The 20,904-nt window shown below is 35.3% G+C and overlaps 1 protein-coding gene across 6 annotated transcripts in view; it reads right to left on the bottom strand.

The window, feature by feature from the left end:
- Positions 1 to 469: 469 nt before the first annotated feature.
- The window catches only part of EPHA7 (EPH receptor A7), a 169,549-nt gene continuing 149,114 nt past the window's right edge, over positions 470 to 20,904 (bottom strand). For 4 of the 6 annotated variants that reach the window (XM_013180195.3, XM_013180194.3, XM_066994513.1 and 1 more), the window contains one exon: positions 7,304 to 19,956. In XM_013180195.3, coding sequence (XP_013035649.1) covers positions 19,842 to 19,956 — 115 coding nt within the window. In that variant the 3' untranslated portion in view covers positions 7,304 to 19,841. Of the gene's footprint in view, positions 19,957 to 20,904 lie in introns of all 6 variants that reach the window. The other 2 variants (XM_013180196.3, XM_013180192.3) reach the window with 1 other exon arrangement.

Genomic DNA, 20,904 nt, shown 5'->3' with positions numbered 1-20,904 from the left:
AGTTTCAAATTTCTTTTTTCTTGTTGTACTCAGGTTCAATAGTCAGGCTGGATGAGATCACATTAAGTGACATGACTGATTACTAATTAGCCAAGATTTCTGGTGGTAGCTGTTGGTGGCAGCTATTGAGATGCAGTGCTATGAGTCAGAGAGATAGGAAGAGGTAAAAAATTAAGTTGACCTTGAGATTTCATTACATTCGATGTCACGTAATAAAACGTGATATTTTTATTCCTGCTTACATTCGCCTTCCCAAATCCATTCCTACTGACAATCAAGATAAATAATAATAATAATAATAATAATTATTATTATTATTATTATTAATAATAATAATAATAATAAAAGAAAAGAAAAATATGAGTTTCAAAACTTGTTTTCTCCCTTGGGAATGCTACAGTATAAAAATGTGCAGGAGGACAGCTTTAGTGGGGAAGGAAGTAGAAGTAGTGTCCCCTATTTTCAAAAGTAACAGAAGGATGATTTTATTACATTAAAGCATGTACTTATATATAACAGCATATATATACTTAAACTGTAAATTTTGAGTAGACATTACAAAACACTACATTATGATTTTTTTTTTCAGAAAGAAATATGCCTCATATATTTTTTACAGATTAGTTGGATTATTCTTGGCAATATAAATAATTTACAGTAAGAAAATTATTGTCATTAAACTATCTAAAGAAACTTCTGGTGGATCTGTTTACTGGGATACAATTTTGAAACATTTTTCTGGAAATAGGTATATCAACAGTGGACTACAGCAGTGTTTGCCAACACTGCATCTTCTTTTAAAGTTTCACATAACATGTAACCAACTTTTGTATTCATTAGAAAACCTGCCTCAAAATTGTCCATCTCAATTTGTTTTCCTTGATATTCCATCTTTGAAGAGAATTTCTGTCCACTGGTTAAAAGTTCATTTCCAATTTTAAAATGGAGAGACTGCCCTAGGTATTCAGGAAAATGCAGAGGTACATCACAAACATAACTATGTATGCATTTCTAAGAAAAAGGAGAGCTTGAGCATACACTAAAATAAATCAAGGCCCTAAATATCAAAGGAAAGAAATTGGCTTAGGCTGCTTCTTTTATTCTAAATAGTTCCTTTTTATATTTCCTCAGTTTGGAATAAACTGAGAATCCCTGTATTTCAGGGGCTTGGAAAAATCAGTATTTATATATATTAAAAACAAACAAACAAAAAAGTTAGATTCCAATAACGGGTTTCAAGCTGAGTTCCCAAATTTTTGGAAATGTTGGTGCAAAAGTGTACAACAGGAAAAGTTTTGCTTTTATGGAACTAGGGAAGATTATTCTTATTTATTTATTTTTTTTCCTTTAAAGAATCAATAAATTCTTACTTCCTGTACTGTAGGGTACTGTAGGATTAGAACAAAAGATTGAACCAAGACCATCTTTCAATAATGTAACTATTGTTTATATTTAAATTGAAAGTAAATTGATACAAAAATCTTAAATAAACCAATGAAGAAATGCAAGAACAAGTCCAAGTGAAGGCAAAAGAAGGGTTAGAAGCTGTAGCAAAAAAGACTGTGGATGTCTAGTCTTTGAAACTAGACTACAGGAAAAGGAAAGAGCTGGAATGGGCAAGTGAGATGTGCTGGCAACGAGAAGCAAGCTTTCCTAAATGGTGCAAACACACAATGACAGAACTGGTAAAAAGTTAATAATAAATAATAATAATAATAATAATAATAATAATAATAATAATAATAATAATAATGTTAAAATTATTATTTTGATTTTTTTGTCCAAGTTTAAAATAGCAGCTTGTCTATGAGTTCCTTCCTTCGTGTCACTGAACATGTTATATCTTCTAGAAATATCTTTATTGTATTGTTGTTTGTCATCAGTGCATAACAATTCACTTTCCTTGATATTTCGGCATTTTATGTAACAAAGACTGTACCTGCCCAGTATATAGCAGGAAAGATTAGCTGACCTGGGATTTGTTATGAATTTTCCTTTAATCCCAGATTTCTGCTTCTTTATTTTATTACTGCCTGCCACTGTTACTCAATTAATATTGGTCAATAAAAAAGAAGAACCCACTAAAGTTAACATCAACTATGCAACAAACAATGCTGAAGCAGTGGAGACTGGACCAACATACGACTAATAAATTGAAACAGTAAGAACTTAATTATATATGTAGGAACTAGCCTGTGTCAGTATAGATACTTAGATATAGATATAGCAGTCATTCAGCTTTTGTTCATTTTTAAAATGTTGTATGGCAGTTTGATTTGCTAGTTTTTGGAGTCTCTTAATTTTGGGCTTATTAGCTCCCAAAGTTCTACTCCTTCAAACAGAGGAAGATTTATAAGCATCTGCACTATAACAGATATTTATAACATGTTCCCTCAGAACATCAAATAAATCCTCTGGCAGCTTGTTCTCTTTTGTCACCATCCTCTCAAGTGTATCTATAGCATTTGAAATAATTACTTTTGTAAGTACAAAAAATTAAACCCAGTACTACATATTTCTGTATTATTTAAGGGAGAACAAAGAGAGAGGTTTCTAAAAACAAACAAGTAAATAAATAAAATCTTCATTTATTCTCTCAAATATACAAGATATAATTCAGCTTGAGAAACACTAAATGTCAATCACCACCCACTTATTTCCCCCACTTCATAAGATTTCTAATATGGTATGAATACTAATAACTCATACGGTCTACTCACCCGTCTAGAGCTACGTACTTTCAGTATTCATATAAGGTTAAACATAATTGTGATATAGACACAGAATTGGTTTTGGAGAATTATGATGACATTTCAGTGAAGATGAAATGAATGAATGAATGAAGATGTGGGACAAACAAGTGATTCCTTTTTACACAGACAGGTTTAACCAATTTCCTGAGTTAGGGTTCAAATAATTCTCATTGCTTTCACGAGTGTTGTAACACAGATCCCAGTTTAGACCTGCAATGACACAGAAGTGGCTAAATGCAATTTTAGGTGCTTACCCTGGCAGGGTAGTTCACCAAAGTATACTCAGTTGTTGCCTAATCCTGAAAGTTCAGTATTTACTGGGATAGAGAGGAAGAGAGGGACTGACATCTCAGTGCACCAAGTTGGACATATGCATCAGATGCTAGAATTCACTGCAGGGAATAGTGCCAAAAACAAGAGGAACAGCTGCAGTAGGACAGATGCTGAGAGTCTCACCTCGCAAAACCCTACAGTCTCAGAAGTAGGGCAGTGCTGAAAAATATACCTATATCAGGGAATCATCCACTTGTTTTGTTTCCCCCTTCTGGCTGTTTCTCTATTTCGCTTAGTCTGTTTCCTGCTTAGTATGCTACAGTTGGAGGATGTTTTTGCTAAACATCCAGCTGTCCTCTTTAAATGCAGAGAGAGAGGTGCCCAACATGGATTTACAGCTTTTGAGGAGAGGCAGGACATCTAAGAGGCTAAAGTCCATTCCTACATGCATTTCATGGATCTAGCCCTTAGTAATTTTTCATTGTGAATGTTGTATAACCACTCTGTCATAACCAGTATGCAATGAGAAGGTCTACATTCTACTTTTAAGGTTTCCAATTAATAAAACATAAAGGAAAATAGCTTGAAGGTCTCTCTCCTCCTTCCTGAAAAATACAATCATAAATTATAGCACTTAAGTGTACGCAAAGCTTCTTAGATTCTGAAGCATGAATTAAAACAAAGAATTTAAACAAAAGTACTTTTATTAGTAGTAAAGGGAAATATGATATCTAAGAACTGTCAGATGAGAAAGTTTGATACAAAATGATTTTAAAAAGTTAAACCAAAAGCTGCCTGTAAGGAACTGCAAAATGATTTAACAATTTTAAATGCCATTGGCAATAAAGTGGTGATGAAATTTGATAAAGCACAAAGAAATGCACAAGGGAAAAAGTAAGTCTAACTATACATACACAGACAGGGACTCCAAATTCACTATTGCTCAAGAAGAAAAAAATACATGAACTGATATCAGCTCTCTGAAAACACCAAGTCAAGCACTCAGCATCAAGTAAAATTGTGAAACAGGATATCTGGATGATTAAGAAAGAAGTAAACAAAATAGAAACATATATATATATATCACCATATAAATACACTCTATCGCTATATCACTGTATAAATACATCATACACTCTTATGTTGAATAATTCATGCAGCCCTGGTCATTCTATTTCAGAAGAAAGAAGGGCAAAACAGACGGGGAAAGAGAGACAGAAGGAGAAAGTAAATTCACCAGATCTAGGACAAATTCAGACTATTAAATGTAGTGCACCACCTGATTTAGGAAGCATTTGAACTGTACATACCGGATAAAAGAGCCCTGAAGGTGCTTTGAAGTTGACTGTTGATGGTGTCCTTAATCTTTAGGGGACAGTGCAGGCCTTTCAACAACAGGTCTGGACCTCTACACCTGCCAGGCACACTGGGCTATATGGACTTTGGGGTTGAGTTAGTGCAGCTATTCTTACTTTATGCACAACCAAATATCTTGGAAAAGCTGATAGATAACAATAGGAAAGGATTTGCAGGAAAAAACTTAGGCTAAGTTAAAAAAAAAAAAAATAGTCATGCTTTCCTTTACTTTCAGTATACATTATAATATAGCTACTGAAATAGCTGGTACTAAATCCCTTCCCAAACTTTGTGTCCAGCTCAGTGTCTGAATTCAGAAGGCATGTCAAACTGCAGTTTTCCAGAGGTTACGTCACCTTTTCCAATTGAAATGATAGGGAATGATAGGGTGGTATTTTATTTATTTATTTATTTATTCATTTATTTATTTATTGTAGCAGAAGCAGGGAATATGTCACACAGTGGAATCTTCTCTCAGTGCCAGCGCACAGGTACACATAACTTCCATATCTGCTACCATGCCAGAATCAGGGGGAAAACTAAGCAAAATCCAGAGCTTGGATGAATATTATTAATAGAAATAATCACTACGTTTTGATATTGCTTTATGCTGAATATATTATTGAAAAAAGTTGTATGTAACTGGTATGAAAATATGTAAAAATGATATGTAAAAATATGTTATTACTTTATTACAGAGAGATACTATGTCTTATGACACTTTTTTTTTGTTTCTGGTTTTGTTTGTTTGTTTGTTTTTAATGGTACATGGAACGTTATAAACCTTTGAGCTACTTTTGATTGAAGGAGAGAGGAACTTATGTGGGGTAGATTTTGTAAGCTTACCCAATGGCTATATGATTTAAATCCAATATTACTTCAATAATGGAGGAGAGACATAACTGATGCAGGCCTGATTCTTCAAGCACTGCTATGTATTGTTAACTCTCTATATCTGTTGTGTTCTTTAATAGCTGAAATCCCTACATTAACAGAATAGGTCCTGTCAAACTCATTGCTAAAATGATACCCTGAGGTGACAATAGTTTAATTAACTTAAGCAAAGTTCAAATTGCAGGCAATAAAAAAAAAAAAAAAAAAAAAGTGCTTGGCAATTGCTGCTATCTGAGAATCCAGTAAGTCACCAGTTACCAAAATCTTCAAGCAAATGATGGGCAAACCCAAACAGTTAAGGATTACTACTAATTTTTCAGGTATGATTTTCAGCAATTGTCTCCTGCTCACCTAGATGAATTATTTGAATTCTATCTAGAGTTGCCAAGATGGACTTAAATGAGGCCATTGTCTCCAATAGATAATGTTTATATCATTCCATCCATTGCTAAAAGAGACTAAATCCATCTATCATGTTGATAAGGTGTTGCAACAACCAAAATATCCATTACTGTCTTCTAAAATTTATAAGAAAAAACACAAGTGGCAAGTATCTATAGTACCCTAAACATCAAAATTTTGAAGTCAGAAGTACAAAGCAAAGTGTCTATATATGCCAGAGTAGTAGAGTACTCCATTACGAGGAGTAGTCTCTCAGCTATCATGCCAGTATATCTACTACACTATAACTATGACTAAAAACAGTTTCATTAGTTACAGAAACATCTGAGGCTTTCCAGTATGCTTTCTGACAAACCTTCCCAGGCAAAATGGAAGAGCTGTGATGAGGGTTTAAATGGAGACATACTCTGTAGCACAAAAAAAAAAAAAAAAAAAAAAAAGTTATTTCCTGTAAGCAGATATCTAATTAATAATTCTTCAAGAAGTTGGCAATATGCCTTTTCTCAGGGAGACATAGAAACTGGTTTTGCTCTTTGCAGCCTGATCAGTAGAGATGCCTGATATCACAACAGCAGAGGAGAAGGAGGTGAGGAAGAGATTAGACTGGCCATTTTGCAGCTTTCTTATTCCTGAAGAACTGTTAACTTGGAAATCAGGGCAGTTTAAAACATCAGACATTCTGAAAATGCCAATTTTCCAGTTTACTTTGAAAAAGTGTTGCTCTTTTTTGGAGAAAAAAGAGCCAATTCAGCATAATTAAAAATATTCCCAATGTTATATTTTTTCATTGAAAGTTATAATTTATTTTTTTTATTTTCAATGAGCATTTCCCTTCCTTATCTTTTTTTTTTTAATACTGAAACAATTATTTTCAGCTCTAAGAAAAATGTCTCTGATATTTTTCTTCTATGTTCCTATTTCACTGTAAATGTTACGATTTCTGCTTCTTTCTGATCTAGAATGAAGGACATTTCAAAATGTCCTGGATTGGTTAAATTATTAAAATCTGCTTCTGTGCAAGACCTATTTGTAAGTAGTGGCAAAGACTCCCATTGATTTTTCTGAATGAAAAAGACTAACTCTGCCACTTGCATCATCAATAGAAGTAAATCTATATAATCCTGACTTAAACTTCTTCCCCAGCAGTACTTTTGGAAATGTTTGATTTAGCTGCTTCTCCTTCTCCTTTGCTCTTCTGTATGGGAATTTTGTGTATAAGAGGGGAGCTAAAAAGATGGGGAAGCAGGGTTATATTAGTGTGAGGAGCTTCCAGGGTAGGCTTCCAGGGCAGCTTTGCCGGCTCTTCTCTCCCTAGCAGCATCGCCATGTCCTGCTTCGCCATCCTGAAATCATCATGCTCTTCAGATGTAGTCTTTCATTCTTGGCATTAGTCATAATCATCAGTTTGTCAGGTGTGTGTTCTGGCCTCTCCCATACACCTCTGTTTACTCTTCCTCCTGTTGCCAGTCTGTTCCTCCCTTCTTCTCCATTCCTTTCCATGCTTCTTTTCTACATTTCCATCCTCTAATCCCAACTATAGTCCTTATGTGCTTTAAAAAAATGCCTCATAGCGTTCACTGTGCCTCCAAACCAATCTCATGATTTTATGGTTATAACTCTTGTTTTTGTTATAACTCTTGTTTTGCTTCCCCTTTCTGCTTCCTTTGTCTCCTGCCATTATGTCATTTCTATTCAGGCTGTCATCTCTTCTGGAAAGGGATTTTTCTTGTTCTCTGTTTTGCAAAGCACCTGGTATGTTTTTGATTCTGTCAAACAAACAATAACAACAGATATAAAATTGGCAGTGCAGCAGAATCCTGATATCAGGAAGTAATAGAGGCAAATTATACTATCATTGTCATCTTGATGTATATACCACCACTTGACAAAAATAATCGTTGACTCACTAGGTAAATATAAATAAACCCCAAAATTCCCAAGCAAACAACTCTACCATGAAGGAAATGTAGTTATGTTTCACATTTTTCTTAATGAGCCATAAGGTTATAATTGACAATTTTAGTATTTAAAATAAAGGAGATAAATGAATGAGATGCAGTGTGTTTTTTTTTGTTGTTGTTGTTGTTTCTGGATGGGTGTTTGGGTATTAAATTAGGGACAGGGAGATGTTGATAACTCTAATACAGAGAAGCAGGAAAAGGGTGGAACGGGTGTGTTAATTCAGTTTAAACTATACTTAATTTTAAAAAAAGATACATATGGTAGGTGTATAAATTAATAAGGAAGAATCTTCTTTAGCCTGATATTATCAGTATTGTTGAAGAATCTTATAAAATACTTTAACTGACTTGTCTTAGTCATTGCGTGATATTAGGCATCCTAAGACAATGCTTATTTTACTTATGTTGCCAAAAAATAATGCAAAAGCCTTAAAAAATATATTAAAAAGTAAATAAAAAGATGAAGATTTTATTGTAATTTCAGTGGCAGGTTGGCCATATGGAATCTCTAAAGCAATATAGCTTTAGGACCAATAGATTTAGGCCAGGCTTTTAAAAATATATGTATATATTATAAATATGGTTAGCAACCTCTTAGCTAAATTATTTGAAAATTCCTGAGAGAAAAGCAATCTATTACAGACTTTGAGACAAGTCAATATAGCACTAATACTAAAGAAAAATAAACCAGCAGAGGAATGCCCCCTGCCATACCAACCAATATTCTTACATTTGATTCCAAAACGGTATATGTTATTCTGGCACACAGATTAAATTATTTAACAGTGTGAATCAAAGGGGAGATACTTATTCAGGAAAAGAGCATTATTAATACATTATAGCATGACATATATCTCTGTCACCAGACTGGACAAAATGGCAGCAGATGTTTTATGACAAGCTGAGAAGAGGATCTGACAATATTAATAGCCATAATATTTGAGTTTTAGGAAAAAAAAAAAAAAAGCTAGAGGAAGCAATCTAATGGAGTGACATAACATTTCTTCATCTCTAGTGTAGTTTAATTTTGCATGAAGGGAAGGAATTAACTAAGCTACACCTCACTTCTATTAGTTTTTATTTGCACCTGCCCTTTGAAACCTTAGTAATGCAAGGAATGCATGAGAAAAGAATGCAGCAAGAGAGAACTCTCAGAAGAAATTCCTTCCAAAAAGACTTTTTTTCTGACTTTTTTTTTTAATATTTAGAAGGCAAGTATGTCTTTGAATTAGTAAAAATGATTGACATGTGAATTTATGCAAAGCTAAAGGCAACTGGTAGTCACAGATAGCTCTTAGATATATAGGTATTTAAAACCTCAGGTTATATTTTATTGGCAATGCCTCTACTGACCTTTTTTGGTCAGCACCAGGATGAAGGCCTTTGGATCAAGAGATTCATGGGATAGTGTATGTATACCCTGGACTCTGGCATGGCTTTACTTTGGGCTGCATGCACCTTGTTGTCACTGTCAATTACTGCCTTTTATAGAGCAGAGACCAGGTGCAAGCTAACAAGTATGAAACATTAACAAATGGGACAAGGGGGTCCCTGTGTCACACATGATAAATCAATTTGATTATTTCTTTGCATCTGTATGACCTAGCTATTCATTATCATAATGCTTCATGTCAGGCTGCCCTGATGCTCAATGTCGTTCCAGGCCTGTATCTCTGGGAAGAAATAGAAACCTAATATGTAAATTCAAGAAACTGAAGGCCAAAGAGAGTGGCTAAGCTGTCTGACAAAATATGCTGAAATGAGGACAAGGCTTCAGTTCCTGGTTGGGTCAGCTGTGTGGTCAAAAGTAATACTCATTTATCCAGGTTCTGGATAAATACTCATTTATCCAGTTCTGCATACCAAGGCCATACATGTATTCAATAATGGAACAAAAAGAGCACATGCATAAGTTACCACCCACACCCTAATTCCACATAAAGGAAAGTCAGTGTGAACTAGTCCTCAGCACACTTAAGAGGGTCCTGGGTATGCCAGCATGCATCCCAGCAGTAAATCTGTTTGTGTCCTGATGAATATTTTTCAGGGATTCATAACCTCAAACCTTCTCTGAAAGTAGATGTCTAAATTCATCCTTTCAACAGAAAACACATTATAAAAGATCAAAGAGATAATAAATAATTTATCTAATAGTTGAGAAATGTCAGAATGATGTGGGAAAGCCCAGATTCATGGTACCTACAGACCAAGATATTAGCTCTTCTGGGGCATGGCAGGCCACTCAACCTCTTGCATAAAAAAAAAAGTCCAATTTACTTAAAACATAAGGCTCCTTGTTCCCAAAGAAGTGGCCTAAACACCAATTTCAGAATAAGAGGGAGGGTATTTATGGAAGGAAAATGTGGTTAAGGAAGGGAAGAAGCTGTAAAGTGCAGGAAAGAATTGTGGAGATAAAGCCTGCCTGTGGAACATCTTGCTAAGCCTAATCAACCTTTTTCCAGGCAGCAGATGCAGCTCAAAGTGCTTGGCTATACGTGTATATCTATAGACACTAACCCTTCCCACATATTGCCTTTCTCTTACCTTCCCAAAGCCCAAAGCTATAGGATCAGTCTTAGACTTACTTTGCCTTTCTCACACAACAACTATGTAAAATTTCTCTGTGTCCTCAGAAAAGGAGTAGGTCATTTCTCAAATCACAAAAATTAGTGAGTCTTCCTGGAAACAGAGGTAAAAGGATGCCAGATAAGAGTTACATTTACATCAGCTATGTATCCTGAACTGTGTGTAGTTACAATTCAGCTGTTAATAAGCATGAAGGGAGTCAGTCTGTCTTGTTGCTCTGACTGTTGTGGCAAAGAAGGATAGAAAATGAATTCAATAAACGCCAGACATCACCTCTCTGAGATATCTCCATACTTTTTAGATATGGCTTTTACCAATTTACATCATATTCATCTGCTCACTAGTACTCACTGACCTTAGCTAACAAGGACTTCAATCACCTAATGGCGTTAAATAGGAAAACAACAACAATACAATAAACTTGTGGTCTAATTTCTACCAAACACAACATTCTGTTTTGCAAATGTATGCCATAAGAGCTCAATGACAAGCATGCAGATGTTTGCTAAGATACACGCTTTCTGTTCTGATATCTAAAGTGAAACACCATCAATTTAGACCTCAAAAATTCAACTTGTAATATCATGCAACAACTTGTAAAAGCATTATGAAATATGTAATATCCACTTCTCTAGGATTTTTAATTTAAATATCTTGACAACAGCAGATGTTTAAAAAAAAAAAAAAAGATTTACACAAACCTGTTTCAGAATATAAGTATAAAAATGGTATTAGCTGCTTTGAAGGCTGCCTTCATAAGCTTTTTTTTTTTTTTTTTTTTCCCATAATTATTAAGCAAATTTCCTGTGCTGAAAATGGGTAATATTTCTAGGAAATACTTCCAAGCTAGAAATGTAATTCTAGTGTAAACTATATTTTTTCTTCAGCAAATAATTCAAAAGCTGGTAGCACAGGTAAAGCATTAATTTTCATGTGACTTTCTATATGAGTTTCATTAATTCATAAAGAGGTCCTCGTCTCTCCTCCCCCCTACCCTGAAACAGTCCCCTCGCTAGGTGGTCTGATTTGTCCCATTCAGCTCCCTCCACACTTAGACTGTTCTATCAATGTGAAAATTTGGATATTATTTTACTCCATTAGCTTATATCATTGGTGTTCCTGGGCAGTTCACTCATAAGCCTGGCTGATTCACCTCTTCTGTATACCTTCCAACCCCCCTGCCACTTTTTTAGTTTTGTTTTGACCAACATTATTGACTTCTGCATTTAGAATGTGGCATTGATCTCCCCAATCCATAGATTTTTGGTCACAGAAAGAGATGTAGGGAGCCTAGCAGCAGTACGAAACATGCCCACAGCTTGTGGTTGCTTTAACGAGGAAGAGCATGACAGGAAAGGGTACGGAGAACCTGTACACTCACTGCTGGTAAATTACCTAATAGCATTTAGCATCACTGGGGTACTAAATGTTCATTCCTCACTGCCCACTTCCACTTATCCCCCAGTGAAGCACAGGCGCTGCTAGGTGTTAATGACTCATGCCAGATAGGGAAAGTTGGAAGTACAGCATACTTCAAAATTAGTTTCCCTCTTCATGGCTGGGAAAATAATCCTCAAAATCCAGAGACATCTCTGCACAAGGCAACAAGTATGGAGACTTGGAAAGGGGCTTCAGTGCTGTGATACAAGAAGATACCATCCTGAGGACTGGAATGCATACCCCTATGCTAAGCAAGGAATTTGATGAGATAGGAAACATATAAAGACTGAGGTTTGGAACAGAGAGCACACAGCCTATTTGGGATAGTTTTGCCAAACATCAAAAAGGATTTGTCTTTTGCACAAGTTTAGGGAACTTAGGCATTAAAACAGTTATTTCAATTATTTCTCTTAAAAAGAGCACTACAAAGAAATACCTGAAAGCTTTTTAAATTTATTTATTTATTTATTTATTCCTCCAAACCCTTACCCTTGGCAGTGGATGAGCTGAAGTATGTAGGGAAAGTATATAATAATAATAAGGTGCATCCTTTATCTCCAGAATAGCATTGAATTAGTTGTCCAATAATAATACTGAGGCCCAGCAATATAAAGAAGAATCTTCATTAGGAATCCCTTTCCGTGCCTTGCTGACCCAGTTTCTTCCCATAGGTAGGCAAATGAATTGGACTTAAACCTAACACTGTCTTTGCATCTTCTCCAGCATCCTGTGGTGGCACAAACACTGTCTACTAGGGAAGAAGATACTTTTATTTTGTGTAGGGTAATATAAGGGAGGACTTAAGGGGTACTCAATTAAAAGAGACAGTAGAAGGTCCTGAGATGAGGCAGGCTGAGGACAAAGGGTCTACATGGCAAAGATCCTGGAAGAGAAATACAAAGACTGCCCAAAGTCACCCAAAGGTCCACCACCTCTTTTCAGCCCCTCTTTTTGCACACAAGGAGCCCCATCACCCCAACCAATCTTCTAATGTCTTGACCATCTTACTCTTTCACTGACCTGATATGGAAGCATTGCTGTTGCCAAGGTCAAACTAAATAAATGAAAGAGAAATCTTGGTCTAATTCTGTTACAGAATTAGTTTATTATTTATTTTTATTTTCTTAAGGACACGCACATTCTGCATTTGTGGTCTAGTTTCAATGACAGCGACAGAGGACATCTTCTACCCAGAATACTCCATAATTTGTTAGCTTGAGTGTTTTATGGGGGAAAGCCACACACACAGACTACCCAGTAGTATTATGAAGATAGGCCCATCTCTTTCTGAACACAACCCTAGCCACCATCTAAAGACCCTCATTTCTGGTCTTCAGGAGGTATCTGGATGCATTTTCTAAGTTTATTCCATGAAAATCAGATTTCTCATGATATTTACTATGTGCAACCTCAATGGGAGAACACAATTTATTTTTTTATAACTGAATGAAAAGAACACTCTAGAGAGAACTAATCTGAGATCGTTGAACCTTCTATTCTCAAACTACACACACATTCTTGGTATAAGCTAGTTGGTCCCTGAGGAAAGAAAATTGAAACATTTTCCAGCAGACATCTTAAAAATAGACATGTAACCCTTCAGGTAGGCAGTGGAAGCTGGCATAGTAAGACAGGTTGAATGATAGTCAAGAAATTGCCTGAACAATGTCTCTACAGACATGAAATGTGAGAGATCAAGGTGTATAAAGTCTGTCTATAATTCTTCAGTCTGGCCTCTTTTCAAGCAAATTTTTGATGCCCTATTAAAACAAATGGATGATTTTTCCTCTCAGTGAGACTGCATCTTTGGAGCAAGACATTTGTTTCCTAATACATGAGATGTAAAATACAAAGTCATGCATTTCATGATAATTCTAAGGAAATAGTTAGAAAACAATTGATATTGCACTTGATCAACCTTACTGACTCCTCAGCATTCTTTTTTTTTTTTTTTTTTCCTTTGGCAGAAAATATGAAAGCTTTAGTTAAGGACTTGGGGCTTTATGTTCTCTGGTTTATAACTGGTTTTAAATAGCTTAGAGTCCAGAAACTCTAATATCACCAGCATTCATAAATCTTTGGATTTAAGCATTTAGTGTGTTTTTCAGTGCTAGCCATATTACAATTCATCAGATGAACTCTAAGTTGTAGTTTTTCATTATTGGTATTAATTATTATTAGCAGCACAGTTCTACAATTCGTTATTTGGTTCAATTAAATACAGAAGCCTTGATCCATGGATGAATAGTTTTCCTGTTCCTGATTTAGCTATTCTGGCACTAGGAATTATGTCTTGTTTTGTCCAAGATTCATTTGGCTGGCTATACAAGTTTCGCTCGGTTGTATCTCATCTTTTTTCATAGGCTATCAAGACATCAACTATTTTTTGACTTGTGGTTCTTTTTTTGGGCACTAATCAGACAATAATTTCACCCAATTTGTATAGTATCAGTGCTAAAATCTGCTATCATTACCCTAGATTTAAAGAAAACTATTCTAAAACATACTGAGAGTAAATACCATCATTTTATGTTTTATTTGTAGGCTTTTAATGTAAAATTCTCCTTTCATGTCTCTTTCAAGTCTGCTTGAATGAGCTGCATATTACCAGTTGCTTTCCCATCTGTCTCAATTTAGTCTCTTTGACAAATTCCAATCTGGCCTGAGGAAAAATCAGAATACTGAAACCACTCCACCCTAGATTATTAGGTATATTTTATTAACAGCATCTCTTTACTTAAACAAAAATCTCAACGCTCCTTAACTCCATTCCCATCATGTCTTGCAGAACCCTACAGTTTAGACATGCTGAATGGCTTCACAGCTTTCTCTTTCCATTCACTCCCATCTTCTGACTTTTCACCAAGAACAAAAGTGAGCATAGTATTTCCCTCTTAAGCCTTTCACCTTTCATAATCTCACTGGACATAACCTACAGCATATAAACTTCAAATGATTCCTTTCATTTTTCATAATCTTGCTGGACGTAACCTACATGGTGTCTACAGCTTATAAACACCAAATGATTCCTTTCACTTCCAAACTGCCTGACCCTTTCCCATCCTAAATGTGTGCTCAGAATTCTATGGATATTGTAGACACACTAATTTTGTCCCTTAGGTTGTCTCAATAGGCCTTACTCTAAATGTGTGTGTTGATTATCTTAACTTAAAAATCTTGCCAAACCTAATCCAGAAAAGTTTTTAAAATAAATAAATACAATCTTTGTATTCTTCCCCCTCCACCCTCCCTCACCCCCATCCTTTTTGCAGGAAATTTAATTAATTACAGGACCACCTATTCACAAGTAAACAGACGGCTGCACTATGAAAATAATAAAGATCACTTTTTAAAAGCAATTGTTGGATAGGTTGAACTTTTGAGCATTTTTTTGAATCTCAAATCAATCATCTTGAATTCCATTCAAAGTTGGTGGGGAAAAAAATCCCCATTTCTACATATTAGTAAATTCATATTGTACAATCCTAACAGGCCCTGCATAAATCCCATTTTGCTAGTAGCTCAGCTATCTAAAAATCACTGCTCCAACTGTCTGAATAGTCCTGCAGCACCTGCTGTCATAATTACTGTTAGGCAAGAATTTTTATTGTACTTTTCTTAACCTGGCCTTATCATTTTATCTGGGAACTTCCAGAAACAGCACAAATGATAGTTGTCCAAAATCAAAAAACAAACCAACACAAAACCCCACCACCAAACAAATGTTGAACAAGTTATTATATAACTGTATGCAGGGATATAATGAATTATGGATGTAAATGTTAGCTCCAATATTACGTATATATATATGAAGGTGGAATGACCCTTTTTTGACTGAGTTGGCCTTCACTCTTCCCACACAACCAGTGGACTGCTTTATGTCATTGCACGGCAACAGAGTGCCAGCTGAACCTGTAACTGTGTCAGGGTGTCTCAGCATCACTTGGCATTATGGCTGTAGTGACACAATCACCATCTTGGTAGTAACCCAAAAGTAACAGAATTTAAATCATTCTCACAATTGCTACATATGAATTATTTAGAAAGTTAAGGACAAATTATTATTTTTTTATTTCAACTACTAATCAATAAATGTAAAAAAATACCAACAACAAAACAAAAATAGACCCCTTCATCCCCCACATTAAAGCAATAGTTTTTGCAACATTCAAAACAGTGGAAACTATTTACCGTGTATTACTATCAGTGGAGAAAAGCAAATTTAATTTAAAATATTTTTTCAGACTCCCTCAGTGGATGCCAGATGACTCCAGCTTAAACAAATATTAAAAACTCATTTTAAATGGAGAATAATACAGACAGAGCTCAATTATTGAGATATTAAGGGCAACATTCAATTTTAGACACATTTAAGCATCTTTGCCTCCTGGAGATTTTTACATGACAAGGCTTTAGATAAACATGGTTTTGCAAACAGCAGCTATCATATCTGATCACATAACCTCTGGACTGAAGCAGTACGTCAGCAAATATTTCTGATTATTTAAAATATTCAATAACTGTAATTTACTAGGCAGGTCTTCCTCAGAACAATCACAAAATGTATCAAGAATTAATACCCATATACAAAAAGCATTTAGATGATCTGTTACAAAACTCTGAAGGAAAAAAAAAAAAAAAGCCAGACACACACAGACAAAAGAAAAAAAAAAAACAAACATAAAAAAACCAAAACCTCTCTCTGTGATAAAGCTCAGTTTAAATACATTCTGGGATGTACCAGTAGTGGAAGAGCTGCCTTTCTATGACACTCAGTTTGGGGGGAACTGTAGCAGCCAAGGACATATAGAATAGGAATCATCTGGTTTTAAATATCTAGACATCAGATGCCTAAACTAAGCTAATCATCTGGGTTCCCTCTACAGGTAATGGAGATAAGTATTCCCAGAGGGAGATTCATTCTGCTTGTCTTAGGCATCTCTCTTTTAGATGCTTTAGATACTTGCTCTAGATGCATAAAGTCAAGAAAGATTAACTTCGCTGACAGCCTGATATTGTCATCTTTAGTGGTGCACAATTCCCACGTTCAATGGAATTAAGCTCATTTCTTTCCAGAACTGAGCTCATTTCTTTGTTTCATCATTTAGCTTTTAATTCCCTCTCCCAAGTCTTTCTTCAGTTCCTCTCATGAACACCAACTTTCTCTGGCACTTTTTTTGTTACATTGGACTATGTTTTCCTGGAATTAGGGGAACTGAAACCAACATCAATATGTTACTGCTCTACCAAATATAAATCATGCATGTGCTCTAAACTGCAGTAATGTTCTGAATAGATAGATACAATAGCGATATTGGTACTGATTGTGCTTTCTTTTCTACTCTACCACTTTCAAATGTGTAAGAAATTGTGGCAACATTAAGGCAGTCAAGGTATATAGATGAATGATAAAATATATTTACTATTCAAAGAAGATGGCTTAAATCAAACAAGGAAAAATAAGGAAGAAATAACATTAGGGCTCTCACTTTTACATGTGTGAGCCTAGGTCACCACACATGCTTTGAGGCCTCTGTGCTTCAGAATATTGAGCAGGTCCTCAAGGTGAAGCCTGGCCTCAACTCTGTTGCATTTAGGGTCTGTGGGTTCTCAGCAATACCAGCATTGCTGTATTGTACCTGGAATCACCAAGCCCTTAGGAACAATAGCCAAAGTTTGTAAGGAAGCAGGTGTCTGAACTTAGACTCCTAAATTCATAGTTAGGTGCCTAAAGCAGCAGCAAAACTGACAAGCACCCTGTGGAGTTGCTCACAGATGCTCACCCCAGTAGTGAGGCACTTAGCTTTAGTTATAATAACACAAAATGGATGCTTATTAATTACTAGTGTTCCAATGGCTACTGGAAGTACGTTAGCTGAGTGCTTGCATGCACTAATTTCAATGTTGGGTGTGCAGTCTACTCTGCATCTTACTTCTATTTTTCATTTCTTCTATTTTTTCATTTTTGAAAATTAATGTTAATAGCTAAAAAACATCTTGAGCCACATACAGAAAATAACTCCATTTCTACTGACTGACAATCTAATATGAAATAAGAATAATCACCTTCTTTTCTTACTCTGCCCAAATCCAGGCAATAAATTAGGCTTCTCAGCATGACTGTAAAGTGCTGTGAATTGTATAAACAATCATATATGGACACTGAAAAATAACCCTTATGCACATTGCATTATAGTTCCAAAAATATATTTACAGTCTATTACAAAGATTACAAATGGAAGTGTCTATGTAACGGGATTATGCTAATTAAAAGCTTTTTACAGATTTTGTTCAACAAAAGTGGGGGGACAAAAATTGGTGTAACCAAACTGATTTTTCTAATGAAACAAATAAATAAAATGACAAATATAACTCTACAGTGATCTAAAAATGGGTTCAAAAAAGGAGGGGAGAAAATGATGTGTGTAAGTTTTTGATAACTATCTTTGGTCCTAAATGTGGGAAAACACATTATGTATCACTGAATATATATGTTTGTTTGTGACGCTCTGCAAGTAAAATAGAAAAATATAGTGCATTTTCAATGTATTCAGAGCTCACTACACTTAAATGTGTGTACAAACCAAGACAGTATAAATAAAATTTACAAGTTTTACAAAGGAACATTTACAGGGTTTTTCTTTTGTTTTTATTTTTTTTGTGTGGATGCCCACATTATCAAACAAGTCCAATTTATGACTGATCCCTGGGATCTTTCTCTATCAAAATCAATAGAAGCAGCCCAATTCTCTTTGGAAGTACAGCATTTCACTGCTGGGGTAGTTCACAATTTTCAGAATTTTTTAAAGCATTTCTCTCTGGTTCATATACATTCCTGCAATATCTGTAAAGACATGCTTTGTTATTGCTTATGGTTAATCAAACAAAATACATATATAAGTAAATGGCATACAAAGATATTCCATTGAGCAAATACTCTTGCATCTGTGTTCCTGATGAGTGACTGTTGTGTCTGTGTGAGCACACACACATATTTGTTCAGAGCAGCAAAAGCCTGTAAAAAACATGAAAATTCTGAACTGCCCCTTGCCTCATGCTCTATGGTTCTAATATAAAATCTACGTCCTTATTCTCACAGTTGGACTGAATTCAACGTAAACTAATATAAAATATATGCCAGCTATTTCTTTCAACTTGTTAATGCAGAGTATTGAAGAAAAATGTAATGTGCTCAGATTACATGGTTTAGGTAACACTGGAGAACTGCATCCATGTTCTGAGACACTTCTACAATCACTTGTCCATTCAATGTAGTGCCTCAGCAGGTTTACAGTTGTAGATCTACATCTTAGAATATATCTCACTTTAACTCTAGTCCATTAAAATCATCTTGCAAACAATTTGCTAAAAGTGCCTAGAACTACTTAGGGGTCATTATTGCTTTTCTTTCTTTTTTATTTTTTATATTTTTTTTTGTCTTTTATTTTCTTTTAAAAGATAGTATATGTGTAACCTTAAAAAATTCTGTAAAAAATATCAGAGCTCTTGGCAACTTGCATTTTCCTGACTCCCTGCCAATTAGCTAGCCTTGTCAATACGGTGCTGATTTAACAAAAGTAAATGGCACAAAAGGATACCAAAGTTTGGACAGATTGCTTGGTCATGCTTCTTAAATCTCTATGAACTCAAATAATCCTTCAGAGGTACCCAGTGTAGTAATGTGTCATAGAATTAGCACTAAAAAGGTCCAAAGATATAAACATCATACTAAAAGAAAGTCTTTATGAAGAATAAACACAAATGATTAAAAAAAGATTCAGAAATCACAGATTTAAGGAAAATATTTTGTTGAATTCAACAATAATATCATGATTTTATCTGACAAATATATTCTTTTTTAAATTTTTATGTACATTTAAAAAGTCTATTAGATAAAAAGGAGGTTAGAGAGCTCAAGGTGTTTGTATGTTTATTCAGGTAGTACTTTGTTTATTGTCACTGCTGTTTTCCTTGCCACCACTGGTGGATCCTAATTCCCTTTTCATAAATTCTGGTGGCACTTAGGAGTTCAAGTCTGTAGGTGCTTCTTGTAGCTCTTCTATTCACTGCAGGAAGGACCCAGGAAATCAAGTGTCTTCTAGTAGCACTTCATATATACTGAAGGCCAGTGCTGTTCTCTCAGTCTGTCACCTCCCTCATAAGGGAGAAATGTCTATCACACTTGGATGCCAGTGCCGTGTAAATGTAGCATTTGTGCTCTCATAGTCTGAATGCTGCTCATGATTTTCTTTTGATGACCAACCAACGTGATCCCTAAACTCATCACATCCCTGGGGAAGATAAATGCGTACATTGTTAATTTTTCAACTTAGACTCCTACTGTATGGTAATCAACTGTGAGTTAAAGCTACATAGTGGTCAGGGCTATATAGGAACCTCAGCTCAGTACTGTGAAGTCCATACAGGCCCTCAGTGAGGACTGTAATTACATGGCATGTGTCATGTAATTACACTGCATTGTGTCTCCACATCTGAGAAGGAGCCCACTGTTTTGTACTATGATCATCTTTTATTGTGGCTTTTAAAGATGCCCAGAGGAAGAGACACTTCTCTTATAAAATACTTTGGGAAGCTTTCAAGATTAAGTTAGGTATAAATAAAATATTTGGGGGATTATATTCTGCTTCCTAAAGAGACGCCTAAAGAAAGTCTTTGCATATTGACCCATATCCATCATGCAAATGAAAGAGAACCATCTGTTTTGATTCCACCACTACTAGACCTACTACCTGCCAGAAGTTCTTGGGCTCTGTTTACAGTTCCCAAGCTATTGGCTGAGACCCCCAGTGATACTAAGCAGATAAGAGTGGGGCTGCAAGTCTGAGAATATTGTTTCAAAGTTTTTTTTTTTTTTTTATATATAAAAAAACACTGCTCTGTAACAGGAATTGCAAGTGATTGGCAACTACCAGGATAAGAACTTTGTTTTCAGGGTGCAAAGAAGACCTTTTTAAGATAGCAGTGCCAATACTGGCCGTGATTGCCTTCAGAAAATTGTTTTGCTTCTATAGACTTTCATCCCAATGCAATGTCATTTCTTGCAGGGCACAGACAGACCCCAGCCAATTAGATGAAAGCTCGACATCTTCCTAGCACGCATATGGAAAAAGGTACCAATTAGGTAGTGGAAACAATGTGGTTATTTTCCTATACATACTTACTCTGGAATGGGCTACATTCTCCCTCAAATTCTAGCCCCTTGTTATTATTTCAATTGA

This window comes from Anser cygnoides, chromosome 3, assembly GCF_040182565.1.
Source record: "Anser cygnoides isolate HZ-2024a breed goose chromosome 3, Taihu_goose_T2T_genome, whole genome shotgun sequence".
Taxonomy (NCBI): Eukaryota; Metazoa; Chordata; class Aves; order Anseriformes; family Anatidae; genus Anser; species Anser cygnoides.
This window is presented reverse-complemented; position numbering and strand designations above follow the sequence as displayed.